Genomic DNA, 27,245 nt, shown 5'->3' with positions numbered 1-27,245 from the left:
GATGATAGATGATAGATGATAGATGATAGATGATAGATGATAGATGATAATGATAGATGATAGATGATAGATGATAGATGATAGATGATAGATGATAGATGATAGATGATAGATGATAGATGATAGATGATAGATGATAGATGATAGATGATAGATGATAGATGATAGATGATAGATGATAGATGATAGATGATAGATGATAGATGATAGATGATAGATGATAGATGATAGATGATAGATGATAGATGATAGATGATAGATGATAGATGATAGATGATAGATGATAGATGATAGATGATAGATGATAGATGATAGATGATAGATGATAGATGATAGATGATAGATGATAGATGATAGATGATAGATGATAGATGATAGATGATAGATGATAGATGATAGATGATAGATGATAGATGAAGATGATAGATGATAGGATAGATGATAGATGATAGATGATAGATGATAGTTGATAGATGATAGATGATAGATGATAGATGATAGTGATAGATGATAGATGATAGATGATAGATGATAGATGATAGATGATAGATAGAGGATTAGATGATAAGATGATAGATGATAGATGATAGCTGATAGATGATACTGAGATAGATGCTAGATGATAGAGGATAGATGATAGATTGTGATAGATGATAGATGATAGATGATAGATGATAGATGATAGATGATAGATGATAGATGATAGATGATAGATGATAGCATGATTAGATGATAGATGATAGATGATAGATGATAGATGATAGATGATAGATGATAGATGATAGATGATAGATGATAGATGATAGATGATAGATGATAGATGATAGATGATAGATGATAGATGATAGATAATAGACAATAGACAATAGATTGTCCATCTATCTCTAATGATTGCCAGGTATTTGCAAGTCGGTCAGATGCTGCACTCAATTTAGACCCATTTTCCCATTTGTAGCTTTCTTTTGTGTGTGTGCGTGTGTGTGTGTGTGTGATTGCCGTGGTAAATTGTGTGGAGCAACTGTTGTTGCTGCCGTCCTTCAATAATGCCCAGCTCTGCATGCAGGGAAATTGAAAATTAAAATCGTAGCTGCCTAAACTAAATACGAAATCTGTGCATTCGTCGACTTGATGCCAATGCGTTCCTTCGCCTTCATACATCCTTTTCTGCTCTATCAATTTATTTATATATGGATATATATATATAGTTTGTGTACGTTTTTTTTTTTTTTCAATTTACTAACGGAAATCCAAGCAGTAAAGCGCATTCAATCAACTGCTCCTAAACTTTGCTCATCCGGCGTGGACTTTGGGTAGTTCGACGTTCGGGGGCTAGGCATTAAATTTATATGTCAATAAATCTCAAAAGTAGCAAACGGCAAGCGCGAATCGTTTGGCTTTACGAGTAGTTTGTTGCAATATCCTCTCCTACCTGCCATCCGTTCGCTGTCCACTTAGCTGAAACTTATTAAACAACGCCTAACGTCTGCAGAGGCGTATGTTTGGGCCAAAGTTTCAGCTGCTGGGTCTCAGGTTCAGGTCCAGTTCACAGCCCTAGCTGCAGGTGTGGGTCCAGTTGGGTCGCGTTGGGTCCGGTCAGGTCCGGTCAGGTTGGCGCTGTGAGGCATATGTCTATAAATCAGCTAGTCTCCATCCACGACACGAGACAACAAGCGAGCTATGAACTCAGCTTCGAGCGCTTTATTGGTTTCCCAGCATGTATTTATCACTGTGTGTGTGCGTAAGAGATAGAGAGACAACAGATGTGTGTGTGTGTGTGTTAAAAATGCCGGAGCAAATTGATAATCAACATTAAATAATAGCCGGAACTGCAAAAAAACCAATATATTTGCGCAGAGTTTAATTAAATCAAATATAATAAGATAAAGAGAGAAATAAATGTTGAAGTGGAAAGTTAAAGAGAGAGAGAGAGAGAGAGAGGTAGAGAGAGAGAGCATAGACGAAGAGTAAGTTAACTTATAAGCATAAGCTAAGTAAGTGAGCTGTAGTCAGCAGTGCTCGACTATAGGATATCCTGCACTTTGCTGGAGCCATTTGTGAACTACTTGGGCCCTCATATACAACACGAGACTTGGTCAAGCAACCGAAGCTTGATAGCAATCGGACATGATCACATGTTCTCTAGTAGCAAAGTAGCAAAGTCGACCCAAACCTGGAAGATACACCCCACATACCATGCAAATGGACCTCTCAGCTTAGGCTCCCATTCCCGGATGAACTAAATAGAGCCACAGCGACTTTCTTTCTGTATCAATCTTCGACTGTTTGTTGTTTTAGGAATCAAAAAAGTCTACTCTTGCTTAAGAGCGTCAACTATCAGACGAATTGGCTAGGCACCTTGGCCAGAACTATAATGAAATTTCACTAAACTAGTCCGGAAATTTAACTATCGGCAATAGTATTAAATGCTATTGTAAATTCATGCAAATAGAATATGAAAATAAATATGAAAAGCTAAATTATGCGGCCGTCCGTCCATCCGTCCGTACTTCCGTCTGTTCGTCCGTCCGCCCGTTTGTCCGTATAACTCTTGGCTATTTAGAAGAGTCTTAACGCACATAGAAGTAAACACATGTCAAGTGGCTTAAAGTCTTGTCTCGGAGCTAGTTCGCAGAGCTTACGAACATGGATTAGGCAAGCAAACACTCGCCACTCTCTGCCTCTCCCTCTCTACCTCTCACCCTCTCACCCTCTCTCTCTCTTTACCTCTGTTGTGGCTGCTAAACGGTGAAGCTTCATAATTCGGCAATTCGTTTGCTGCTGGCATTAAGAGCTGCTAATTAATCAGTCAATACACCACAGTGCCCACACATACATCTACCGCAGTCAACATGCCCAACTCCCTTGGCTAACACGCATAAATCTCGGCTCTGTGTGTGAGGGAGAGGGAGGGAGAGAGAGGGGCTAGCGAGTTGTATAGGCTGAGGAAAGACAACGCATCGTATGAGTTATGTCAAATGCAGACTAACTGAGAGACTGAGAACTGCCGCCAGAGTTGCCATCATTAATAATATTTTTAGTTTGCCAAGCGCAGCTCATGGGGGGTGGGGGCGGTGGGGGGGCGTGGCTGTGAATGTGCGGCAACGCTCGCAGCTCTAACAAATGGTTTCAGCTCCGCCGCATGCTGCAATTAATCAAGCAGACAAAAATCTGGCAGTTCCTGCGGCCAGAGTTGACATTCCAGCCACCATATAAGGTGTATATATCGATATTATGACGATGACGATGACGATGACAAAGCTGTGGGCTCTGCGTGTATATCATGTCAACTTAAGTTGGCTCACATGCAAAACGCCTTCACCTCAAGTGATTCAGAAGCGCTTGGCATGAGTGTGTGTGCGTGTGTGTGTGTGTATGAGTGTCAACTGCCTTTTAAGCTGCCTTAACCCATTTTGCTTGTGGGCAAAAAAAAACAGTTTATTGCCTCATATTAAGTTCAGTTTGTACTCGAGCTAATGCAATTTTCAATGCCTTCAGTCGACTGAAAATGTGAAACAAAATACTCGAAGGCAAAGCTGGATCAACAATTTATGAAGCAATGTGAATTGATTTAACAATTGAAATTTCCAGACTTTCAATCAACGAAAATTCGTTTACGAATTAGAGCTGACCCAACAAGTGTGTTAATATTTCCAGTTGCTCGAGTACTCTATAACATTTAGCTGTTTAAATATTTAACAAGATTTGCCATTTGTTCTTGGGCATAAATATACTTTTAGGGCTTTTTATATGCCAATAATATATAATTGACAAAGCAGTGAAAGCCAAACCAATCCCGGAAGCAGGCCAAGCTGCTTAGCCAGCGGCTGGGCAAGAGCTCTCTGACCATGGAAGAAGCTAAATTATCTTAAGTGTCTTGCCCTTTTAAGCTAAATTGATAAGAAATATAATACAGCTTATTATGCTTAGCCTTTTTCAAGCTATATAAGACTCTAGCTAAAATCTTGAATCTGAAAGTGGCGAACTCTTCTTGATTTATACAAGGAAAAGTGTTTAAGCAACTTCACTTTAGCCTTAACTGCACATATCTTAATATCAGCTTACAGGATATTTAAAAGTCGATCATTAAATTAATATGAATATTCTGCTTAAGATTATTAACTGCAAATAGGAATATGAAATTTGTTGCGGTTGCTGTGTGGAGCATCCATCGATGGGCGAGCCACAAATGCGAGTCGGTTGCTTAAGCTTGTTTAACCAACTTCTAAAGAGAGCTCTCACACACACACACACACAGACAGAGACAGAGAGATGGCTAAGATGCCCCAAAGAAATTAAATTATTTGTTAGCAGCAAAACGTGTGGCAGCAGCAGGCGACGACTGAAGTGAGTCGATGAAGGGCATCTAGAAAAAACGAGCATGACAACAAGGACATACAGATTACATAACAAATATATACACACACACACTGACTAACACACACACACATATATATACATATATATATATATATATATATATAAGATATGTATGTATAGATGGGGGCAACAAGTGAAAATCCATTTGTTAGAGGAAATCGTGCAAAAAGCTTAAATACAAAGCTTAAACATAAGTAGCAACAAGCAACACTCACACACACACACACACACATATGACTGACCCGACTGGCAACCACACACTCACACGCACACACACACACAGCTCAAGCATTTGGTTATGCATATGTGGAGCAGGGACTTAGGCTGGGGCCAAAGCCTAAATGAAGCTGCCTTCGTTTGCCTTTTCCTCGTTGTTGTTGTTGTTGCTGCTGGCTGTTGCCTTCACGTCTTACCTTTTAACGTGTTTTACCGTTCGTTTCTTCTTTATGGCAGCCTTCGCATAAAATGAGCAGTCACCCTTCCTCGCCCTCTGTGCGCACACGGCTCGTCTCCCTTGGGTAAATTTTCGTATTTAAAATATATGACCAAGAAATGTTAAAACATTATTTTTTAATTTTATATAAGCACAGAAATTGGTTTTTTTGCTTTAGCTTTAAGAAAGAGTTCAGTTCAGTTATGTATTTTTTATTCACGTTTTGAACGTATAAAAATATTCCGTTTGTAGCAAAAACTCAACTCGTATTAGACGAACAGCTTAAGTGTGTGGTGAGCCGTGCGTTCAGCATTGAGAGATTGTGAGTTGGAATCTGAATTGCTTTGGATTGTATTTAATGGAGAACGGATAGAATGGATAGAGTTGGATAAGTACGGATGAAGCCGGATGATAATAAAAATAAACCATTTCAAATGTTAAAAGGGGCCTAAAGATTAACAGACTTAATTTAAATGAAGAAGATTGAATACGGATAATGCCGGATAAATTCGGATAATATGATAAATTGATTAACAATAAGCTGAAATAAATTTAAAGCTGAGAAACGTTTAATTTGAATGAAAATGTGCACTGCCGGATATGAACGGATAAAGTCAAAATTAATATAAATTCTAACACAGATGAATTCGGATAATTTAATTAATTTGCCAAATAAATTCTGCTAAATATTTTAGATATAGATCCAAAATTGCTTAAATGAAAACGGATAAATGCGGATAATATGATAAATTTAATAACTAGCAAACGAGGAGAGCATAACAAATATATCACTGATAAAAAACAGAAAGCAGTAAATATGGATCCATAAAATACTTTGATAACAAAACGTGTTGACAGAGCAGGAGGTGGGGCTCAACGTCCCCATGATATCGGATAATTGGGCTGTACCTTGAAGTGTGTTTCACACGAGCACAGAACAGTCGTAAAGCGTTTTCTCTGCCATCCAATCTACAAGCCGAAAAGTATTCACTTGATATCAAATTGACATTTTCGATGTGTGCAATTGCAATTATAAAATCTTAAATGGGCTCATAAAATCATAATCAGTCAATAAACGACATTAACAAAATTATAGAAAAATTATTCTTATATATAGAATTAGCTATTGATACTCTACAATTTCAAGTATATGGAGTCTATGTCAGATTCACTCGAAAGTCCATAATAATTTCTTATCTATATCTCTCAACTCTGATGCATTCTCTCTTACACTTCTTTAAGTTTCGTTGGCTCTGAGTGTCCATAGCTCGAGGCGTCTGTGTGTCACTTACATCGTTACTAGTTGGCTTTACCCTGGAGTAGGGTATACCATGTTGTTGTTAGGACCGATTAGATAAATTAATTTTGGTTGTTGGATTTCAGTTTATAAAAAAGGTTCCGCAGCAGCAATGGTGTCCCAGTCGAGAGGCAGCTACAGAAACAGTAAACAGCAGTTGAGATAGCGAATTCAAATGGCCAAGACTGTGACAAGTGCTAATCGGGTATGGCAGGTACTGCTGCTGCTGTTGGCTGCAGCCGGGATAAGTCAACAGGTCGGTTTGTCACTCCAATAAAAGTAAGCAGCACATCTTAAGATGGGTTTTTGCAGGCGACCCTTCGTGAGGCCAGCGAGGACTTCTATACTGCCGCCGTTGTGGAGTTTAGTCAGGCCGATGGAGCCGATCTGACCGCGAATCTGGCTGACAACTTGGCGGGGTATTTAGAGCTGATCAACTCACCAAATGCCACTGCGGCGGATATCATGGTCTTCCCGGAGATGACCCTCAACACCATGAATTCGATTACTTATGTGCCTGCGCCCGAGAAAAAGGCCACACCCTGCTTGGACGACCCCTCGGCCGAATACTACGATCCATTTTTTGTGGAGATCTCCTGTGCGGCTCGTAATGTCAAAAGATATATTGTGATCAACATCAATGAGAAACAACTCTGCTCCGACACACCCGAGGACACGCGTCCTTGTGCCTCCAATGGACATAATATCTTCAATACGAATGTTGTCTTCGATCGCAATGGAACTGTTGTCTCCAGGTATCGCAAGGTTCATCTGTATTTGAATGAGCCCAGGAACACGACAGTTGTGCCGGAGGTAGAAACCTTTGAGACGGACTTTAATGTGACCTTCGGACATTTCATTTGCTTCGACATCGCGTTCTATGTGCCAACCCTTGAGCTGGTTGAGAAACATGGCATTCGGGATTTTGTCTATACAATTAAGTGGCACTCACAGCTGCCGTTTTTTACAGGTATGACTAGGTTACAATCAGATACTGACTATCCTTGCTTCTCACTTTCTAATTCATTTAATACTATATATATACTTTTATCTCCTTCACTTCGTCTCTTTCATATCCCTCCCTTCCTACTATAGCGCTTCAAGTACAACTGGGCTGGGCTTATGCCAATGATGTGAACCTTTTGGCGGCTGGTGCCAGTCGCTTGGAGTACGGCAGCACCGGCTCAGGCATATATAATGGAAGAAAGGGAACTCTCACCAGCGTGATTAAGCTGGACGAAGGCGAGCGCCGCATCTATGTGGCCCAAGTTCCCAAGTACAAGAAGACAGAGCCGCAGCGACAGCATCGAATCGCCAGGCAGGTTCAGAAACGTGTCCGTGAGCCCACTCCGGAACAGAAGACCCAGACCACCAGCTCAGGATTTGTGATGACTCGGGACTACCTCGAGCAGTATAAGACCTTGTGGCTAGATCAGTCGTTGGCGGGCAGCATGAAAGCTGACGTTTGCCATGGAAAGCTCTGCTGCCACTTCGAGCTGGAGTGGAACCCACTGGAAACCGAAGCAGGCGATGAAAGCAGCTTCGGCTATCGCCTAGCTGCCTACGATGGCTGGCGGAATCAGCCGAATGTAGATCCCAACTATGTCCGTAACTGCGGCATCTTTGCCTGCAGTGGAGTGAGCATTGACGACTGCGGATACATGTTGAGCGCTGAGCAATTTCGGCTCAACTTAAGCCGAATACTCATTGAGGCCAAGTACCCGAAGTCTCAGGAGATCCTCCTCATGCCAAACAGTGTGAGGGACAATCTAATGCCCCTAGAGCCAGCGCAGTTCGAATGGTCTGTCCAGGAGGAGGAGAAAAGGTGAGTCGAGGTTGGAAGTGCTACTCACTGGGATTGGAACCTTATAGAACCGAACTCCTTCTTAATTTCAGTCATCTGTTGAGTGCGCGCTTTGCACTAGCTAAAACTGAGGCGCTATCTAACCTGTTAGCCTTCGCTATCTTCGGCAATTACTACGACGAAGTGTGTACCTATGGCACGGGCACTCCGGAGAAGGACATTCAATGTGGCTATAAGCCCACTGACGATGGGGCAGCTGAGCTGCGTTTCTTTGCCAGTTGGTTGCATTTGCTTCTGGCTGTGGGCTTCGTGTACTACCTTAGAAATTAATGCTTCTATCTGAAGAAGTAGCCCTTTCTACCTTGATAACTATGCACAGGGTAAATAAAGAAAAGCTCAACCCAAAGGCAAAGAAATTAAATCTTGGGATAGGTCTCAAGTGTTAATCGAAACTTTATACGTTAATAAATGAAATTTGGCTCGATTTGAACCAAGACTCTCATGAACTAATTGAATACGAAATAGATTTCGCTTAAGTTTTGTTCTTTATTGGTTATTTGGTAATTGACATTCCATCAATATCACTAGGTACTTCGATCTTTGGCTCTCAATGGGTGTGTGACTGATAAGAACAACTATAAAATAAAATGCCATATTTTGTTTTATCAGGTAAATTGGGCTAAAGCATGATTAATGCCGCATGAAAATAGATATTATGAATGCTTTAGATGATGATGAAACTACTGCAAATTGAAGTTTACAATATAAAGACTCTGCGCTAAGCATATTAAATACGTGCTGAGGTCTACCAATCCCACAGACGATTATCAAATTTTAATGGCTCCCTCCTTGAGGTCATGGCAAATGGAGCAAAGCTATATATCGTTCACAGTTTACAATCTTCAAGTCTTATTTATATATTGTTTTAGGCTGATAGAACCACACCCGCCTGCAATAAGCTGAAACTTCTTCAGCTTGTGGAGCTGCATCACTGTTGACCTTAGCTACAGACGAGCTTGGAAGCCATATACGCTGCCAATCAGTGCATGACAGGTTTGAGCTCTTGCGAGCTTTTCTATATGCAGAAGTCAAACCACATACCTTACATAAATCAGGTGGCTAACAACCCATCACAGAGATCAGCTATGTGATCCTCAAGCACAACATAAACTTTTTTAAGGGGCGTTCAGCTTTGAGGTAGTCCACATTGTTAGGCACACTGCCTTACAGCAGGCAGTAGAGTCAGGTAAGTAGCTACAGCAGAGCAGAGGAAAGGAAAGGAATAGGACCTCTCCGTCAACTGTCGACACTCACCGACGTCGCAAGCTTCATGGCATGCCTCAACACAAGCAATATAGTTACAGCTCAACAAATATCGTTCCTTTCGACTTCTTGAAGCACTTCTCACTTCTTAAGACTTCGTTGAACAATCTATGAATGATGTAGCCATAAGCTTCAGCTATTGCTTCGTATGATCGATCGTCTTTTCAATATAGCTTTATGACACAGTCAAAATATTTAGATAAGATTTTTGTGATAATATTTGCAATTACCATGATAGGTCCATATAACTGGAATACTAAAGAATAGTTCATTTTATGACAAGTTAAATTACTCGCAAGATTTAATATTATTGCTAATGCTGATAAGATTGAAGAGTTTCGGTCTTATAAAAGAGATTCCTCATCGCCGACTACACATCAGTTAAACATTTGCCACGACTTGATTCGGCAACAGAAATCAAAACGAAAATTGATACGAAAATTAAATGGCCAATCCTTTGAAGAAACCAAATTCGCGGTGGCCGTTGTTTCTGCTGCTACTTGTTGGAGTCGGCATTAGTCAGCAGGTGACCTTAAAGAGCCCTGACGATTCTTCTAATCTAATCAAATGCTTGGCTTTTACAGGCGTCCGTCCCTGAATCGGCCAGCGAGGACTTCTATACTGCCGCCGTTGTGGAGTTTAGTCAGGCCGATGGAGCCGATCTGACCGCGAATCTGGCTGACAACTTGGCGGGGTATTTGGAGCTGATCAACTCACCAAATGCCACTGCGGCGGATATCATGGTCTTCCCGGAGATGACTCTGAATAGCGTGAATTCACTTACCTATGTGCCCTCAGTCGATAAGGTAGTAACACCCTGCCTAGACGATCCCTCGGCTGAAACCTATGAGCCATTTTTTGTGGAGATCTCCTGTGCGGCTCGTAGTGTCAAAAGGTATATTGTGATCAACATCAATGAGAAACAACTCTGCTCCGACACACCCGAGGACACGCGTCCTTGTGCCTCCAATGGACATAATATCTTCAATACGAATGTTGTCTTCGATCGCAATGGAACTGTTGTCTCCAGGTATCGCAAGGTTCATCTGTATTTGAATGAGCCCAGGAACACGACAGTTGTGCCGGAGGTAGAAACCTTTGAGACGGACTTCAATGTGACCTTCGGACATTTTATTTGCTTCGACATCGCGTTCTATGTTCCCTCCCGGGAATTGGTCGAGAAACATGGCATACGAGACTTTGTCTATCCACTTAAGTGGCACTCACAACTGCCGTTTTACACAGGTTAGTATAGTCTAATACTCTGAAAATACTAAAGTCTTAGGTCTTCTATTTACTACTACACTTTCCTTTATAGCTCTTCAAGTGCACCTGGGCTGGGCTTATGCCAATGATGTGAACCTTTTGGCAGCTGGTGCCAGTCGCTTGGAGTACGGCAGCACCGGCTCAGGCATCTACAATGGAAGGAAAGGAACTCTCACCAGCGTGATTAAGCTGGACGAAGGCGAGCGCCGCATCTATGTGGCCCAAGTTCCCAAGTACAAGAAGACAGAGCCAAAGCGTCAGCAACGAATCGCCAGGCAGGCTCAGAAACGTGTCCGTGAGCCGACTCCGGAACAGAAGACCCAGACCACCAGCTCAGGATTTGTGATGACTCGGGACTACCTCGAGCAGTATAAGACCTTGTGGCTAGATCAGTCGTTGGCGGGCAGCGTGAAAGCTGACGTTTGCCATGGAAAGCTCTGCTGCCACTTCGAGCTGGAGTGGAACCCACTGGAAACCGAAGCAGGCGATGAAAGCAGCTTCGGCTATCGCCTAGCTGCCTACGATGGCTGGCGGAATCAGCCGAATGTAGATCCCAACTATGTCCGTAACTGCGGCATCTTTGCTTGCACTGGAGTGAGCATTGACGACTGCGGATACATGTTGAGCGCTGAGCAATTTCGGCTCAACTTAAGCCGAATACTCATTGAGGCCAAGTACCCGAAGTCTCAGGAGATCCTCCTCATGCCAAATAGTGTGAGGGACAATCTAATGCCCCTCGAGCCAGCGCAGTTCGAATGGTCTGTCCAGGAGGAGGAGAAAAGGTAAGTCAAGAGACGTTTAGTTGCTCCTGCCTTTGTAATCCTTCGAGACTTTAATTTCAATTGCTTCTTCCTTTCAGCCATCTGCTGAGTGTTCGCTTTGCATTGGCTAAATCTGAGGCGCTGTCCAACTTATTGACCTTCGGAATCTTCGGAAATTACTACGATGAAGTTTGCACCTATGGCACGGGCACCTCGGAAGAGGATATTCTGTGTGGCTTTAAGCCCACTGACGATGGGGCAGCTGAGCTGCGTTGCTTTGGCACCTGGTTGCATTTGCTTCTGGCTGTGAGCATTATATTCTACCTGAGCCATTAGAGAGATCACAAACTTGAGCCTTAGTCTGTTTTATTAAAGACGTAGCTTGCCAAATATGCCTGGACTTGAACTCATTGATCTATGTTTGCTGAGTATCGGTCCCTGAGCTGGAATGGTCTATCTCAGCAAAGAGTGCATGACTGAGTTTTTATTACATCATGGGAATGGATAGATAGGGATAAATAGATGTGTGATCCAAGTACCAGGAGTCATTGGTCTGGTCAAAAGTGATGCACTCTAAGTATCATTATGCTTAAAAGTATGCAATCCTTAGGTCTATCAGTTCTCGAATCGATAGATAACATGAAAATAACAAAGAGAGAGAGCGAGAGATAGAGCGAATTAGAAAGAGAGAGTGAGTGAGAGCAGGTCCGAGTATTATACGTCAAAAGTTGAAGCTTCAGTAGCCGACTTAGACATACCCTGTAAATATACATGAGGACTAGAAGACAAACCCGACCTCTCTCTTACGAGCCCACATCTGTAAGTGGAAGCTGTGCTAAATCAGTTCACATTTGGTCTTAGCTAGATAAGCTTAAGTTTAGTAGTAGACTATGCAATACCCTGTACTTCAAAGAGCAAGTCTCTTATGAGTCAGTGTCTCGAAAAGTCACTAGTCGCCCAATTAATACCCTGCATTGTTGACAATCATGAGAGTTCCTTTATCTTATAGTAATTAGCATAATATTCCAATACCCTATAAATACCACATTCTGGAGCTGTAGCTCTGGCAGTCAAATAGTTTCAGTGGCCTAGCCTGCCCTAGAGGGCGTGACTGATAAGCGCAGTTAATAGACATCCATAAAAATATACTTAGATAAGAGAGAGTATCGACAGCCGTAACGATCATAAATCCATTATATCGGATAATTGGACTGTAGCCTGATAGCTGTCGCATATATATTTATATACACATGGGTAAAGCCAATCGAAGTAGCTGCTTAAATAGTTTGTTCTACTGTCCAATGTACAAGCCCCAAAAATCGCCGAGTTATCAATTTATGCATTCGCCATACGCATGAAAACATCGAAAAAGGTGACATACAAATTTGATTTACACAAGAAATAGACGATACTCTATAACTAGGGGTATGTAGGATGTCCTGAAGATGGCTAACAGAGATATAAATACAAGATATATCACTCCTATCAACTTAATCAAGACCGTTAGGCAAATAAAGCTGCCTAATAAAGATATAGGGCGTGCTTCCCAGATCTCTTATTGATGCCCATTTTTAGTATTTGCTGATGTTTTTGCACCACTGTGCGCGGGTGAGCGATCATCTTGAAAATAATTTCAGACATTCTACTCGCTTGCAAAATATCCAGATAGCCGAATGCTATTCGACAAATCGAAGCTTAAATACTCTACGATATCAATCTGAAACTCTCTGAACGAGATTCTATATCTGCTCTAAAGAATCTTTATAGATATTTTTGATCCAATTTGATATAGTTTTTGAGATATTCGTGGCATAGAGCGAGACTGTAGCTTAAGAGAGATTCTTTCTAGAGGGGCATATCTATATATATCTATGATATATATTTGAAATTTATTAAGTGAAGTCTAGTCTAAAGAGTTTCCTTTATAGGGAGGGTATTATATTCTTCAGCTCTATAATAATTATTGCTATGATCTGTCTGAACTCGTTACATCGTTTTACTTTACTGGCCTAGACGATCTATGTGAGTCCTATTGAAAAGTGTAGTGCAAACTGTTGTTAGTGCTGATTAGATAAATGATTTTTGGGTTTTGGATTTCGCTATAAAAGATTTCCGCATCGGCAACTGTGTGTCAGTTAAGCATTCGGCGACGCGCAAGGCAACAACAGCTATAGAAACCCAAATGGCCGAGCGTGTGACAAGCGTTAGTGGGCTGTGGCAGCTGCTGCTGCTGTTGGCTGTTGGAATCAGGCTGAGTCAGCAGGTGGGTTAGCAGCCCCGATAAGCGTTAGCGGCTAATCGCAAGTTGGGTATTCGCAGGCGTCGATCGGTGAATCGGCCAGCGACAGTTTCTATACGGCCGGCGTTGTTGAGTTTCGTCAAGCCAATGGCTACGATGCCAATGCGAATCTGGCCGACAATTTGGCTGGCTATTTGGAGTTGATCAACTCCCCAAATGCCAGCTCTGTAGACATCATGGTCTTCCCTGAGATGACCCTCAATGGCCTAAGTACGGCCAGCTTTGTGCCGTCGCCCGATGAGGAGGTAACACCCTGCCTAGTCGATCCCTCGGCCAACTACTTTGAACCGTTTCTGGTTGAGCTCTCCTGTGCGGCTCGTAGTGTAAAAAGGTATATTGTGATCAATATCAATGAGAAGCAACTCTGCTCCGACACACCCGAGGACACGCGTCCTTGTGCCTCCAATGGACTAAATACCTTCAATACGAATGTTGTCTTCGATCGCAATGGAACTGTTGTCTCCAGGTATCGCAAGGTTCACTTGTATGGCGAGCCAAGGAATAGCACTTTCGTGCCAGAGTCAGTCAGCTTTGAGACGGACTTCAATGTGACCTTCGGACATTTCATTTGCTTTGACATCCTCTTCTATGCTCCAGCACATGAGTTGCGTCTGAAGCAGGGCGTTCGGAACTTCGTTTTTCCGACCATGTGGTTCTCTCAGCTACCGTTTCTCACAGGTGAGTTCAAGTTGAGTTAAGTAAGTAAGTTGAGTTAAGTAAGTAGCCCTTTCCCTCTTTCCCTTTTACAGCTGTTCAAGTTCAGATGGGCTGGTCTTATGCCAACGATGTGAATCTTTTAGCTGCCGGCGCCAGTCACACGGAGTACGGCAGTACTGGAACAGGAATCTTTAATGGAAGGCAGGGAACTATCACTAGTGTTATGAAGTTGGACGAAGGTGAGCGTCGCATCTATGTGGCCCAGGTGCCCAAGTTCCAGAGCTCAGAGGTTAAGGGACGTCGACATGTCTTGAGTCAGATTCACATGGCAGGCCAGAAGCAAAGACTTAGCCAGAGTCAAGAGCAGAGCTCGCTAGCCCGAAGTAGGTCGGGATTCGTGATGAAGCGGGATACACTTGAGCTGTACGAGAGCGTACTACTGCCGCAGGAAAGCAACGTGACAAAGGATGTTTGCCATGAAAAACTCTGCTGCCATTTCGAGTTGGAGTGGAGTCCAGTCGATACAGGAGCTGGCAATGAAAGCACTTTCGGTTATCGCCTAGCTGCCTACGATGGCTGGCGCAATGAGCAGGATGTGGATAATAACTATGTGCGCAATTGCGGCATCTTTGCCTGCAGCGGTCCCAACATTAAGGATTGCGGCTTGCTGCTGAAGGCGAATGACTTAAATCACAACTTTAGCCGGTTGCTCATTGAGGCCAAGTATCCCAAGTCTCAAGAGTTTCTTCTGATGCCAAACAGTGTGAGGGACAATCTGTTGCCCCTCGAGCCATCGCAGTTCGAGTGGTCTGTCCAGGAGGAGGAAAAGAGGTGAGTCGTTGATCCTGCCTTTGTCCTTCATATGTGACCTCACTTGTAAGATCCCAGAATTCTATGATACTGATGCATTGCCTTCCTCCTTCCAGCCATCTGCTGAGTGTGCGCTTTGCCCTAGTTAAAACTGAGGCGCTGTCCAACCTATTGACCTTCGGAATCTATGGGAATTATTACGATGACATTTGTACCTATGGCACGGGCACCCCGGAGAAGGATATTCAATGTGGCTTTAAGCCTATTAATGATGGCGCCGCCGAGCTGCGCTTCTTTGCCAGTTGGTTGCATTTGCTTCTGGCTGTGGCTTTAATAGTTCACCTTAGAAATTAGAATCTTTATCTGTTTAATTTTTCTGTGGGGAAGATCTTTGGCAGCAGGATGCGGGTCTACGGGCCAAGCCATAAATAATTTTAAAGATATTCTGGAATTCATTATGAAGCTTTGAAAACTTATATATTATAGTTACATTTAGACTAAAGTAAGAAAGCCTCAAGCTAACAAGAAAATTGGGTTGAGTCGTGAATTAGGTCTTAGGTAATATTCTTTGTAAGGCTCAATGATAAATTAATACATATACTTTTCATATATTTCTCTATAAAGCTGAGCTGTTTTTTAATAAACTCTTTTGGTTCATATTTTTCGGTTCGGAGTTGGTTCAAATATTTTGCTTATGTATTGTATATGTATTGTTGAGTCAGTTCTTGGATCTGGTTCAGCTCAACAATTCCAGTTCAAGTTGAACCAGTTCATGGAATACAGTGAACTAGCTCATGAAACATAACTAACAAGCTCATTTCATTGATTTCAATAAAGCCCAAAAGTAATCAGTTCTATGAGTTGAACCTGCTCTTGGATCTAGTTCAGTTCCAGTTCAAGTGCTACTACTATAGAGCTGCTGTATTGTTATGTGCAAGCTCAAAGCTGTGTAGTGTTATTAGTAGAACCAGTTCATAGAATAGTGTCAACTAGTTCAGCTCGTGGAACATCTTATGGATTCGCATGAGCCTAAAAGTAGACAGTCCTATCAGCTGAACCAGCTCTTGGAATAAAATAAGTTAGTTCATTGAATATTTAGAGCCTTTTCAGTTCGGAACTAGTTAAGCTCTTTGAGTAGCTCTAATTAGTTCAGCACAAATTATAGGAAAAACAAGTTAAGCCCATGACTCGTTCAGCTTATGGAACTAGTTGAGCTAATGAATAAATATAGCTAGTTCAGTTGAATAGATCTTAAGCATTGAGTTTATCGTGAAAGCCTAAAAGTATGCAGACCTTGAGCCTAGTCCGAAGGGCTTCATAAATCATATTGCAGAGACGATAACAATAGGCAACGGTCATAAACCGCAGTCTCCGATACGAACGATAAGATAGAAATAACAAAGAGAGAGAGAGAGAGAGAGAGAGAGAGAGAGAGAGAGAGAGAGAGAGAGAGAGAGAGATAGAGAACGCGAGTGACTGAGGCGAATCGTCTGCAGTCTGTCGAGCACATCATGTGTGGCAAGTGCGTGCTGCTCCTGCAATTGCTGTGCGCTGCTGTGGCTGGCTGTGGTGCAGCCGGCAGGGATTACTATACGGCGGGCGTGGTGGAGTTTCGTCCGGCTGTTAGTGGTGGCAGCTCCGAGCAGCTGCTCGAGGAGAATCTGGCGGCCTATCTGGAGCTGATAGACGCCGCCAATGGCACTGCGGACATTCTGATCTTTCCGGAGGGCACGCTGAATAGTCAGCTGCAATTGACGGCGGTGCCGGCGCCGTCGTGGCGCAGTCTGTGCCACATTGTGGTTGCACCTGTCGATGGCGTGGCCACGTTTCTGAGACATCTGGCGTGTGCCGCCGTCGCCGCCGAGAGCTATTTGGTGCTGAACGTGAAGGAGCGCGAGCGCTGCGACCGAGACGCCGATTGCCCCCCTCGCGGCTTTCGACTCTACAACACGAATGTGGTGCTGGATCGCAGCGGTGCGGTGGTGTCGCGTTACCGCAAATGGAATCTGTATCTGGAGCCGCAACTGAATCGCACTCCGGAGCCGGAATACGCCATCTTCGAAACGGACTTCAATGTGACCTTCGGCCACTTCATATGCTTCGATATGCTCTTCCATACGCCCGCCCAGGAGCTCGTCGAGCGCTACTCTATTCAGCATTTGATAGTCACCAAGATGTTCAAGTCTGAGCTGCCCTTTCTCACAGGTGAGCGGGTGTCACGACTGAGGAATACCCTGTAGTTGCGCTGCTCTTGCTGGCTGTGAAACTAGTCGAGTAGTCAAAGTAGTCGACTCACAAATACCCTTTACTAAGAAGTTCAGTTGACAGTAAAATATGAGGCAGTGAGTAATGAACTCAGAAATACCCTGTAGTTAAGTCAAAAGGTTTCCTTGTACAACGGAAATTGTTGAATTCGATTTTCATTTATTAGAGACTGAGTAAAAGCCAAAGTAGTCGACTCGAAAATACCCTGTAGCGAGTTGTGAAGTCTGTTAGCTGATAAAATTTATAATTTTGGCAGATAGTCGACTAAGGAATACCCTGTACTTTGTGTGACTCACATATTTTTTAGTTAGTTGACTTGCAAATACCCTGTATTGATATCTGAAGTCTCTTAAATGATAGAATTGACATTTTCGTCAGATATTCGACTAAGGAATACCCTGTACTTTATGTGACACATATTTTTTTAGTTAGTTGACTTGCAAATACCCTGTAATGATATCTGAAGTCTCTTAAATGATAGAATTGACATTTTTGTCAGATATTTGACTAAGGAATACCCTGTAGTTTATGTGACTCACATATTTTGTCAGTCAGCTGACTTGCAAATACTCTATACTGACATCCGAACTCTCTTAGTTGATATAATTTGAGATTTTGTCAGACAGTCGACTTAAAGATACCCTATAGTAAGAGCTCTGCAGTTACTTACAAGACATGATTTGCATTTTCGCCAAATAAATTTGAATTACTTTACCTCAGCTAGCTTATGGCATTCTATACCCTATATATATCTCAATCTGAACAATGGCAACGATAACAATTTCATTTGTACTGGCCATACAATTGAGCAATTCCGTCTAGACGTGTCGACTTCATAAATATTGTCTTTGATAAGAGAGTATCTAAATTGTGGCGGATTATTTCAGTCTAATCTGTTGGCTTTATTTTCCTATTCCGCCTTTCAGAAGAACTTCTTATCTGATTATAGAGAAAGGTTCTGTCAGCTTCTATTATGTAAATCTACTTTCTTATCAGCCTCAGTTTCGGGTCATTTGTTGGTATTTACCATTTGTCTTCCCTATAAAGTTCATCGACAGTTTATGCACGAAGTAACTTCACTGTAATTCTCGCTTTCTCCTAAAGTTATTGATATTACTAACTATCTACTTACTTGTGTGGTTCCTTGTAACTTCATTATAGCTATTAGCTGACTGTCTTGTAACTTGTAAAAGTTTCTCTTTACCTTTGTTAGCAATGAATGTTTATTGGAAGTTTCTTGTAAATGTTCGCTCTTCTTGGGTGAGTTCCTTGTAACGCGCAAGCAAAGTTGCTGCTAATTATCTATTGAATGCGCTGAGATTTCATGGCAAGTTAAGTTAACTTTCTCTTGACAATGGAAGCTCCTTGTAAGTTTCATTTTACTCACGAAGTAAAGTTTACTTTAGTTATTTGCAGCTTCCTTGTAATTACTTGTAGCTTCCTTGCAAAAGTCCTGAAAATTTCTTGTTAGTTTCCAACTGCCTGGCAAGTGACTTGCAACTAGATTGTAAACATTTACGAGTTGCTGGCAAGGTTCATTGTAACTGTCAAGCAGATATTTCCTGTTACTCTTAATAATGCCTTCGTAACTTTAAGGAAAGCTCTTGGCAAGTTCATTGCAACTGCCTTGTAACTTTACCAGCCGGCAATTGTCATTGAAAATGTTCATTCGTTCACATTTAACTCTCTTGCAGCGAGCCAATTTCAACAGGGCTGGGCGTGGGCCAACAATGTGAATCTGTTGGCAGCTGGCGCGAGCTTGCCCCACGGCGGCATCAGTGGCAGCGGCATCTATGCAGGACGTCGCGGTGCCCTCGTGCGTCGCATGGTGGGCGACACGCACGTTGGCCAGCGGCAGCTGTTGCTGGCACGTGTGCCGCGTTATCCCCAGTTGGAGCAGGAGCTGGGGCCGGAGCTGGAGCTGGATGTGGAGCGTGCGGGGCCAGCGCAGAGGCAGCTGGCGATGCTGCAGCAACCGCAATTCGAGGACTTTACCAGTTCGCTGGTGCCGCTGCTCAATGGCAGCAGGCAGCAACAGCGCCTCTGCCAGCAGGATCTCTGCTGCGACTTCGAGCTGCAGCTAGAGCTGCCAGGCGATGCCACGCAGCCGGAGTACAGCTATCGCGTGGGCGTCTTCGTGGGCCAGCGGCGCTACGAGGAGGAACAATATAGCGTGGTCAGACTGTGCGGTCTGTTTGCGTGCCGCAACGAGAGCGTTTACAGTTGCGGCCAACTGGCGACGGAGGAGGCAGCGGAGCCCGCGGCGAACAGTCGCCTCGTTGCATTCAGCTGGCTGCGTATTCGCGGCGAGTTCGTGCAGCGCCGGCGACAACTGCTCATGCCCAGCACGCTGAGCGCTGCGCTCTATGCGCTGCAGGCGACCGAATTCGAGTGGGCGTGGCTGGGCGCTGACAGCGCCGTGACACGTGTGGAGCTGAAGCTGAGAAAAACCCACACACAACTGCTGACCTTTGGCATCTATGGCAACTACTTTGATGAGTTCGCTGACGATGGCCTGCCAGGGGGCGGTGGTGGCGGGGCGAGGGGCGTGGCTGTGGCTATGCCGTGGCAGCAGCTGCTGATGCTGCTGTTGCTGCTGTCTTATCACGGGGGCTAACCGCTACGCAAACACTTTGCTGATTAGTTCTAATTGGAAATGCGGGCGCAGGCGACAAAACTGTCGAAATTGTGGTTGATAAGAGGAGTGTGGAGAGGACACAGAGTGAGAAGAATCCTTTTTTTTTTTTTTTGTTAAACAGAATTTTCTTATTTTAGATATAACGATGATATAAATATGCAAATGATATTATATAAAAATAATTTAGTTTTATATACATTATAAATGGGAGCTGGCTTTGTTAAAATATATGTGACAAAATAAGGGTAAGTAAGTTTCGAATAATCGATAATTATTTCCGTTTCCGTGAAATCGATCAAGGACTTTATTGCATAGGGGTTATTTAAGCATATATCATACATCTTTCAAGCTAGTGTTTCCTAATTTTAAATTTAGGTTGATGTTTATTAGATTCAATTTTGATTTATCTTTCATTACGGATAACAACTCCAAGCTTAGAAATATTCTTGATATTAAGGTTTAGTTGTAAATATAGCGAATACGCAAAACACTTTTAAATTTTTTATGAAATGTTTCATATGCAGTAGAATATGCAGATCATGTACTGAAAATTTCATTGAAATCGGATAAATAACACAGAAGTTATTAAGGAAAACGTGCGGGAAGACCACATGGCAATCAGCGCCAAGTGAATTTGCATTATGCAAGTGCACACATACATACTTGCATACTTATTTACATACAAACATCAAAATACATGTACTTTCTTTCGAATTCTATAAATAGAATCAGAATTGCCATTGAATTGTGCTTGGGTTCGGGCACCACGAGCAGGCGTCGTGCGCGATCGCGTAGACTCGAGCTCGTGTTCCGACGAAAGCAAATTAAATTGTTTCAATATGTACTTAACTTATTTCTATGCCCCTAATTATGGTCTCTAAATAGTCAGTAGGTTAATTTTAGGCAGGCTGCACTGAATAATGCATGTATTGTGTGTGAATCATGAGCCTGCTTCGACGCAACGTTTCTGTCACGTTTGTCGCCTGGCAGAGCTCATTAAACGCGACATTGGCGCCGAGCCTGCTGCATGTGTGTGTGTGCAAGTGTGTGTGTACATATAAAGAAGCTGCGGTTTGCTATTGTTGTTGCTGTTGCTGCTGGTAAGCTTGCAGCGAATAGTAATTAAGTGACACACACACACCCACAGAGGCACGCAAAAACATGCAAGCACAAACATGCACATGTCAAATAACGGTAACGGGCCAATTGATATTAAATGCATGCAGTTAGATAGCAGGCGACAGCAATATCGAGAACGGTGTCAAGTTCATGTCATTAAGGTGTGATTAACAAAAATTAGTTGCTGCTTAACACTCACACTCACAATCCCAATCACACTCACACACACACTTTCTCATGGCAGCGCAACAGTGCGAATTGCTGCTTATGCGTGCGCCTGGAAAGCAGACACTCACACACATCTACGTAGAGCAGGTGTATTAGAGGCGCGCAACATATGAAGTCGCACATCGCTGCTAGCGTCGCTGCCGGCGTCGCTGCCGTTAAAAACGTTTCATTCATTTCAACTGTTGCTCCCCACTTGTTAGCACCAATGAGACTGGAAAGCGCTGGCACGAGTGGCCGACGCGTAAGCCGAATGTCGAATGCCGAGTGCCGACTGCTATGGCATTCCAGCAGGCAGTTTTGGAGAGCGTCCACCTGAAGCAGAAGGTCGTGCTCGGTGCGTGTTCTGTGTAGAGTTTTTGGGCGCCATAAACCCACACACACACACACAGACACACCGAGGCAGAGACAGAGACATGTGCACATGTATGCGTTGTGTAGACTGCGTTATATTTGCATTAAATTATTCAGCAGGAAAATATTTTATGAAGCGCAGACAAGCAGCAACAGACCAAAAAGCTGCTGCGCTTTTTGCCAACTGAAATGCAATTAAAAAGCGCAGTAGCAGCAGCAGCAGTCATAGCAGCAGCGACTGTGACAGCGACGGTGGCAGCGAGAACGACGCACATCGTGTGCTCTTCGGCTGCGCTGTTCGCTAATGCTGCCGCTGTCGCTGTCGCTGCCACTGCCACTGCCACTGCCGGCGTCGCTGCCAATGTTAACGCGTTGTGTTGCGTGGCGCGCTACGTCGCATTCAGCGACTGCCTTCGACCAGTAGGCGTTCAGCCTCCGAGCGGATAACATTGCGTTGTTGTTACTTCTTGGAGACAGCCAATCAGAAGCGCTCAACACTCAAACTAACTCAAAGTACCGTTCAATTTACGATTGAGTTCGATTTCGAGTTCCGTTACTTGAAGTCGTGCGTTCAAAACCAAACAACAACAAGAAATTACGTTTTTTGAGCCAGTTCATGTGTGAGTGTGTGTGTGTGCAGCAAAGATTTTAGAAAAATTTGAAGAAAATATTTAAAATCAAAAATTCGCATTGGAAATTTTTTCGAAAATCATTAAAGGCGCGCGAAAAATAAGGAAATTTCTTTTGTTGCCCATTGAAAAACTCGAAGAAAATTGTTGCTGTTTTTTTTTGTTGTCTTTTTTTTTGGGTTCTTGTTGATACAAAATAAATAAATACTAAAAGTTGCAAAGTTTGTTTGTGTATTAAACAAATATACACGCCTACATATATATAGAAATATATATATACGATTTTTTGTTGTTGTGTGCGAGCGAGAAAGCTATAGACCAAAGAACAAAGAAAGCAAATAAAGGTAAATTCTTGAAATGAAAAAAATAACAAAAATTTTTTTAAACAAATTTTCAGCTGAATTTTTGAGTGATTTTTTTTTAAATTGTGATTAGAGTTTTCTACTGTTGCTGCTGCTTCTTCTTCTGATGGTTTGAAGGCTGCATTTAAAGTCCTAAAGGCCAGTGTCGTTAAAATCTGGAAAAGTTTATAATATTTTAAGTGAATATTTGACATACAAAATGTTGATAAAGCAAAAATTCAAAAATATTTCGAATTTGTTAAAAAAAATTTTAAAATAATTAAAATAACTTTGTCTACATTTTTGTTAAATACTCTAAATATTTTGGGATGTAGTTTTCATTTGGGTTTGGCCTTGATCTAAATTTGCGTTTGTTATGTTTTCGAATTTCAAAAATTGTTGCCAAAACTCTTCAAGCTTCGCAAATCAATAAGCTTTAGGCTCAAGCAAAAGTAGAAAATAGTTTGAATTTTCTTCAAATTTGCGAAATTTTAACTATTTCCAAAAGAAAAGCCATGGAAATGTGGGAAAACCACAAATGCAAAACTTAAACAACTTAACTAAAAAAACTTTGGGAACGAAAACTTTTTAAGCTATGGATTCGAGCTGCTTTCTTTCTCTTGAAGATGCGGTTAGAGCTTGTGTGCGGGATTCGAACTCTCATTTCGACTATTTCCGTGCTGTGAAACATGTTTGTAAATGAAGGTGTATACCCTGTTAATATGAGCAGCAGAGGGCATTTCAGCTTTATACTTTATATTCAGCTCTAATTGTTACAGCTTAGATTGCTATGCCTATTAGAGGCCAGGAATTACTTAAGACTTTCATTTATTCATAAAAATAAATTTGACAGCTAAAATTTAACGTCTTAGCTAAATGAGCAGGCGGTAGTCAGTTATACCCCACTGCTCGAAGATTCTATTTGAATACATAATTGCAAATATCTTTAGACCCTTAAATGATATTTAATATGCTATTTAGTTGAAACAATTCTTCCACAAATTTGGAACCGAATGGAAACAGAAAAAAAAAACAATTTTGGTTTTAGCTAAAATAAAAATTTTTACAGCTTTATTTTTAGAAATAAATAAACTTGCAAAAACATGTCAAAATTTAAATTTTTATATAAATATATAATATAAAAAAAAAAACAATTAATACGAAATAAAAATAAATAAAGAAAATAAAATAATTAAATAAAATTAAAAAAAAATTAAATAAAATAAAAGAAATAAATAAACAAAATAGAAATAAATTAAAAATAATATAATATAATAATAATATATTTGAATTTGAATGGAAATAGAAATGTTGTATAGAAATATAAAAATTTCTAGTTTAAATATATAAATAAATTTAATATTATTTTTAACAAATTTGTTTATTGTCTAGTATAAGACAGATTGCAAATAAAAAAGCAATAAAAAAAAATATATATATATAAAAGAAATAGCTCTTAAAAATTCTAGTTTCTAAATATATTAGCTTGTTTTCAAAATTGAGATATCAAGCTGAAAAATATTTTTGGTTTTAATACAAATTCTTAAACTTCAAGACATTTTGAATGGAAAATGAAACAGAATTGCTAAAATTTCAGAGGAGTTACTAACGGTAACGAAAGATGCGAAAAGAATATTGAAATAATTTTGTAATTGGAAATTTAATAAATTTGATAAGAGTTTAGCTGGGATTTGATGCATATCTATGAATATTATATAATTTTGATTTTGTTGTCTTGGACAACCTTTTTTTGCTGTTAACTGAATCATAAAACTGTAAATTTTCCGCTTAATGTAATTTCATTTGGGTTAAGATTTTTTCTTAGTTCGTTCGCCCCTGCTTTTTCGTCTTCCTCTTCTTCTTTTCTTGGGCCATTTGATGTTGTTGTTAACCTTTTTATTTCGGGGCGCACTTCCTGCTTCGCATTGCTTCATTTGCAGATTCGAAAGATTTCCTGCTTGTGGCTGGCTGCGGGGGTGGCGCCATCTGTTGCTCGAGTCGAGAGTTTTGTGTTTAACATCAAATCGTTTGTTTTTCCATTATTTCGTGCGCTTTCTCAATTGATTCTGCTGCACAGCCTGCGCTCAATCTTTCAACTAATTTATGTACATTTCGTTGTATCAAATCAATTTTTGGCTAACTGTGCGTATGATTAATATTTGCAAATATGCGCGAGAGAGAGAGAAAGAGAGGGAGAGAGCAACAAGATGGTCGGGAAGGCATATAAAAAGCAAAGCAAGTAAGCATATGGCTGCTCGGGTATGCTTGACGTCGGCATACGCTGTACAGTTTCACCCAATGTGGTGGGCGTTGAAAAAGTGGGCATGGCCACTGCAGCTACTCAACTGTGACACAGCGAATTGCTCCTATGAGGCATTGACATTGGCACTGTAATAGCCAAACTATGCTCAAGTCTCTTTAGCTCTGTTTAACAGGAATTTCAAACTGTAAACATTAAACTGGGAGCTCTTCAACAATATCGAATCCTCAATCAAATTCAATGGCTGTCCAACTGTAACTCTGCTCATTGAGAGCTCTAAAATTTAAGCTCAAACAATCTGGGCTTTGCAGGCCAGTAAAGCTCAAGTAGCTTGCTCTCAAACTGTATCTGAATCTTAAGCTGGCTCTCAAACTGTGAGACTCGTTCACCTTATATCATGAATCTATTATGAATATATATGAAAAATGTGAGTTCCGCTCTCACAATGACTCTTAAAAGTGGCACAGCTAAGACTGTGACTCCCAAACTGTGATTCTCAAACTGTTATCACCAATAAAAAAAAAACACTAATTTCTGCGTTTTATTAAGATATTTTTGTGATGAATCCTTTCTGCTGCGCTCAAGGCCTCTCGCTCTGTGACCCTCAAACTGCTTGAAGTCTGGCAACCTTGCGACATTTAGACAATGCTCAGCTGCCTCAGCCAATACGCCCCATTGCAGCACAAACAGTGCATAATGAGAGCAAGACACAAATATTGAAAACGCGAACAACGCGCGCTGCCTTAATTATTGGCCAAACGGCATTAAATTTTCAAGTATTTACTAAAGCTAAACAAAATACAAACACAACAACTACAACTACAACTACAACAGCAACAACAACAAACAAACAAACACAACAACAACAACAACAAACAAACAACAATAACAAAAATTGGGAAAAAATAGAAAAATTCTTTTTGTTCGATTTTTGCGATAATTCACTAAATTAACTCGAAACGGGCAATTGTTCCCGCCAACTGGCACGCCCCTCGCCCCTCGCCTCTCGCCCCCGCCACTTGATATATGTATGCCCCATGCCCAAGACGTGTGAATTTCGACCATGTGCCGCAGCAGCGTTTCATTCATTTAGCAACAATCGCTGCGTTCATATGGAGCGGGGCAACCGATGAGTGAACATAGATTGGGAGTATATATAGATCAGTCTATATGGGTATATGTGGTATATGCCTGGTATATATTACTTTATATCTAGGTATCCTCATTTACCTAGAAAACTTTTCATCATGCAACTTGGCTCTATATAAATGTATAGCTGTCTATATATCTATATATATAGATCCCATTCACATCAAAATCTAGAGCTAGACATGTTAATTCAATTATTCTCGGTTCTCGAGATATTTAAAATGCATTAGAAATTTGTTAACTTTTTATAGTAGTTTTATCAATAGTTTTATCATTACTATTGTCATTATCATTGGCGTTATCTATAGTTTAGTTTAGATAAATATAACTAAGTTGGAAGTGTTTTGGCTTGGGAATAACTTCGAAGCCAATTTTCGCTCAAATATTTATGAAATTTTTTATTGAAATCAAGAATTCGAATTGTAGTTCGACTTCGAATTTCGATATAATACTCCCTCTCACTATATATATATATATATATATATATATCTGTATATGTATATGCCTTATGCAAACTAATTATGAGACTGAAAAATCATGTATTATACATATATCGTATATATTTAGTGTATGTATATTGTCTACTGTAAATATATCGTATGCAATGTATAAATATCGTTTACACATACAATATATACCACATATGACGCTATATCGTAAATAAATAAATTTAAAAAAATCTACAAAATATATTTATTATAGGTTATATTATTATAGATTATATATTATAGATTATATTATATATTCAAATATATATAATAACTTCTATATATCGTATTTCTATATATTGTAAATATACTTTGTATATATCGTGTATACATGGTAAAGGTTAATATATCGTACTACCTATCGTATGTGTTAGATGCATATCGTTTATATATCACACATCAAAAGCATATATCGTAAATAAAAGCATATATCGTAAATAAATCGTATATAAATCATATCTACTATTTGAATGTTAATCGTACGTAAATATCATGTATATATCGTCTACATACTGTGCCTATATCACATGCATATATATATATGTATCGTAAATATATCGTATATCGTATATATGAATATATATTGTGATCATAAATGTATAGCAACTCTTTTCTCACCAAGAATAACAATAGATTTGCCTATGCAGACAACATTGAGTTCTAGACATTTGATTATTCATATATTTATATATCTTTATGGTATGAACTCTTAAGCAGTCCATTAAATCTCTTATAAACAAATTATTAATC

At 40.9% G+C, this 27,245-nt stretch overlaps 5 protein-coding genes across 5 annotated transcripts in view; all 5 read left to right on the top strand.

Annotated features, from left to right (window-relative positions):
- The first annotated feature begins 6,238 nt into the window (after positions 1 to 6,238).
- LOC111602509 (vanin-like protein 1) lies at positions 6,239 to 8,380 on the top strand. The gene is made up of 4 exons (XM_023319632.2): positions 6,239 to 6,363; positions 6,420 to 7,077; positions 7,203 to 7,932; positions 8,004 to 8,380. Exons 1-4 carry the CDS (start codon positions 6,283 to 6,285, stop codon positions 8,239 to 8,241), a joined length of 1,707 nt encoding a protein of 568 aa, XP_023175400.2. The 5' UTR covers positions 6,239 to 6,282; the 3' UTR covers positions 8,242 to 8,380.
- Positions 8,381 to 9,627: 1,247 nt separating this feature from the next.
- LOC111605690 (vanin-like protein 1) lies at positions 9,628 to 11,622 on the top strand. Its single transcript, XM_030223551.1, has 4 exons — positions 9,628 to 9,760; positions 9,819 to 10,479; positions 10,553 to 11,282; positions 11,360 to 11,622. The coding sequence occupies exons 1-4, from the start codon at positions 9,680 to 9,682 to the stop codon at positions 11,595 to 11,597; spliced, it is 1,710 nt and encodes a 569-aa protein (XP_030079411.1). The 5' UTR covers positions 9,628 to 9,679; the 3' UTR covers positions 11,598 to 11,622.
- A 1,785-nt stretch (positions 11,623 to 13,407) lies between these two features.
- LOC111603624 (vanin-like protein 2) lies at positions 13,408 to 15,576 on the top strand. Its single transcript, XM_023321334.2, has 4 exons — positions 13,408 to 13,524; positions 13,581 to 14,238; positions 14,310 to 15,048; positions 15,144 to 15,576. The coding sequence occupies exons 1-4, from the start codon at positions 13,444 to 13,446 to the stop codon at positions 15,379 to 15,381; spliced, it is 1,716 nt and encodes a 571-aa protein (XP_023177102.2). The 5' UTR covers positions 13,408 to 13,443; the 3' UTR covers positions 15,382 to 15,576.
- Positions 15,577 to 16,534: 958 nt separating this feature from the next.
- LOC111604619 (vanin-like protein 3) lies at positions 16,535 to 20,018 on the top strand. Its single transcript, XM_023322744.2, has 2 exons — positions 16,535 to 17,232; positions 18,987 to 20,018. Exons 1-2 carry the CDS (start codon positions 16,539 to 16,541, stop codon positions 19,907 to 19,909), a joined length of 1,617 nt encoding a protein of 538 aa, XP_023178512.2. The 5' UTR covers positions 16,535 to 16,538; the 3' UTR covers positions 19,910 to 20,018.
- A 2,481-nt stretch (positions 20,019 to 22,499) lies between these two features.
- LOC111604861 (voltage-dependent T-type calcium channel subunit alpha-1G) overlaps positions 22,500 to 27,245 on the top strand; it is a 116,339-nt gene continuing 111,593 nt past the window's right edge. Inside the window, exons 1-2 of the mRNA XM_023323098.2 lie at positions 22,500 to 22,601; positions 24,835 to 24,837. The gene's annotated coding sequence lies outside the window, so the exon portion shown is untranslated. The remainder of the gene's footprint in view (positions 22,602 to 24,834; positions 24,838 to 27,245) is intronic.

Source organism: Drosophila hydei, unplaced genomic scaffold, assembly GCF_003285905.1.
Source record: "Drosophila hydei strain 15085-1641.00,03,60 unplaced genomic scaffold, DhydRS2 tig00000237-arrow-arrow-pilon, whole genome shotgun sequence".
NCBI classification, from domain to species: Eukaryota; Metazoa; Arthropoda; class Insecta; order Diptera; family Drosophilidae; genus Drosophila; species Drosophila hydei.
This window is presented reverse-complemented; position numbering and strand designations above follow the sequence as displayed.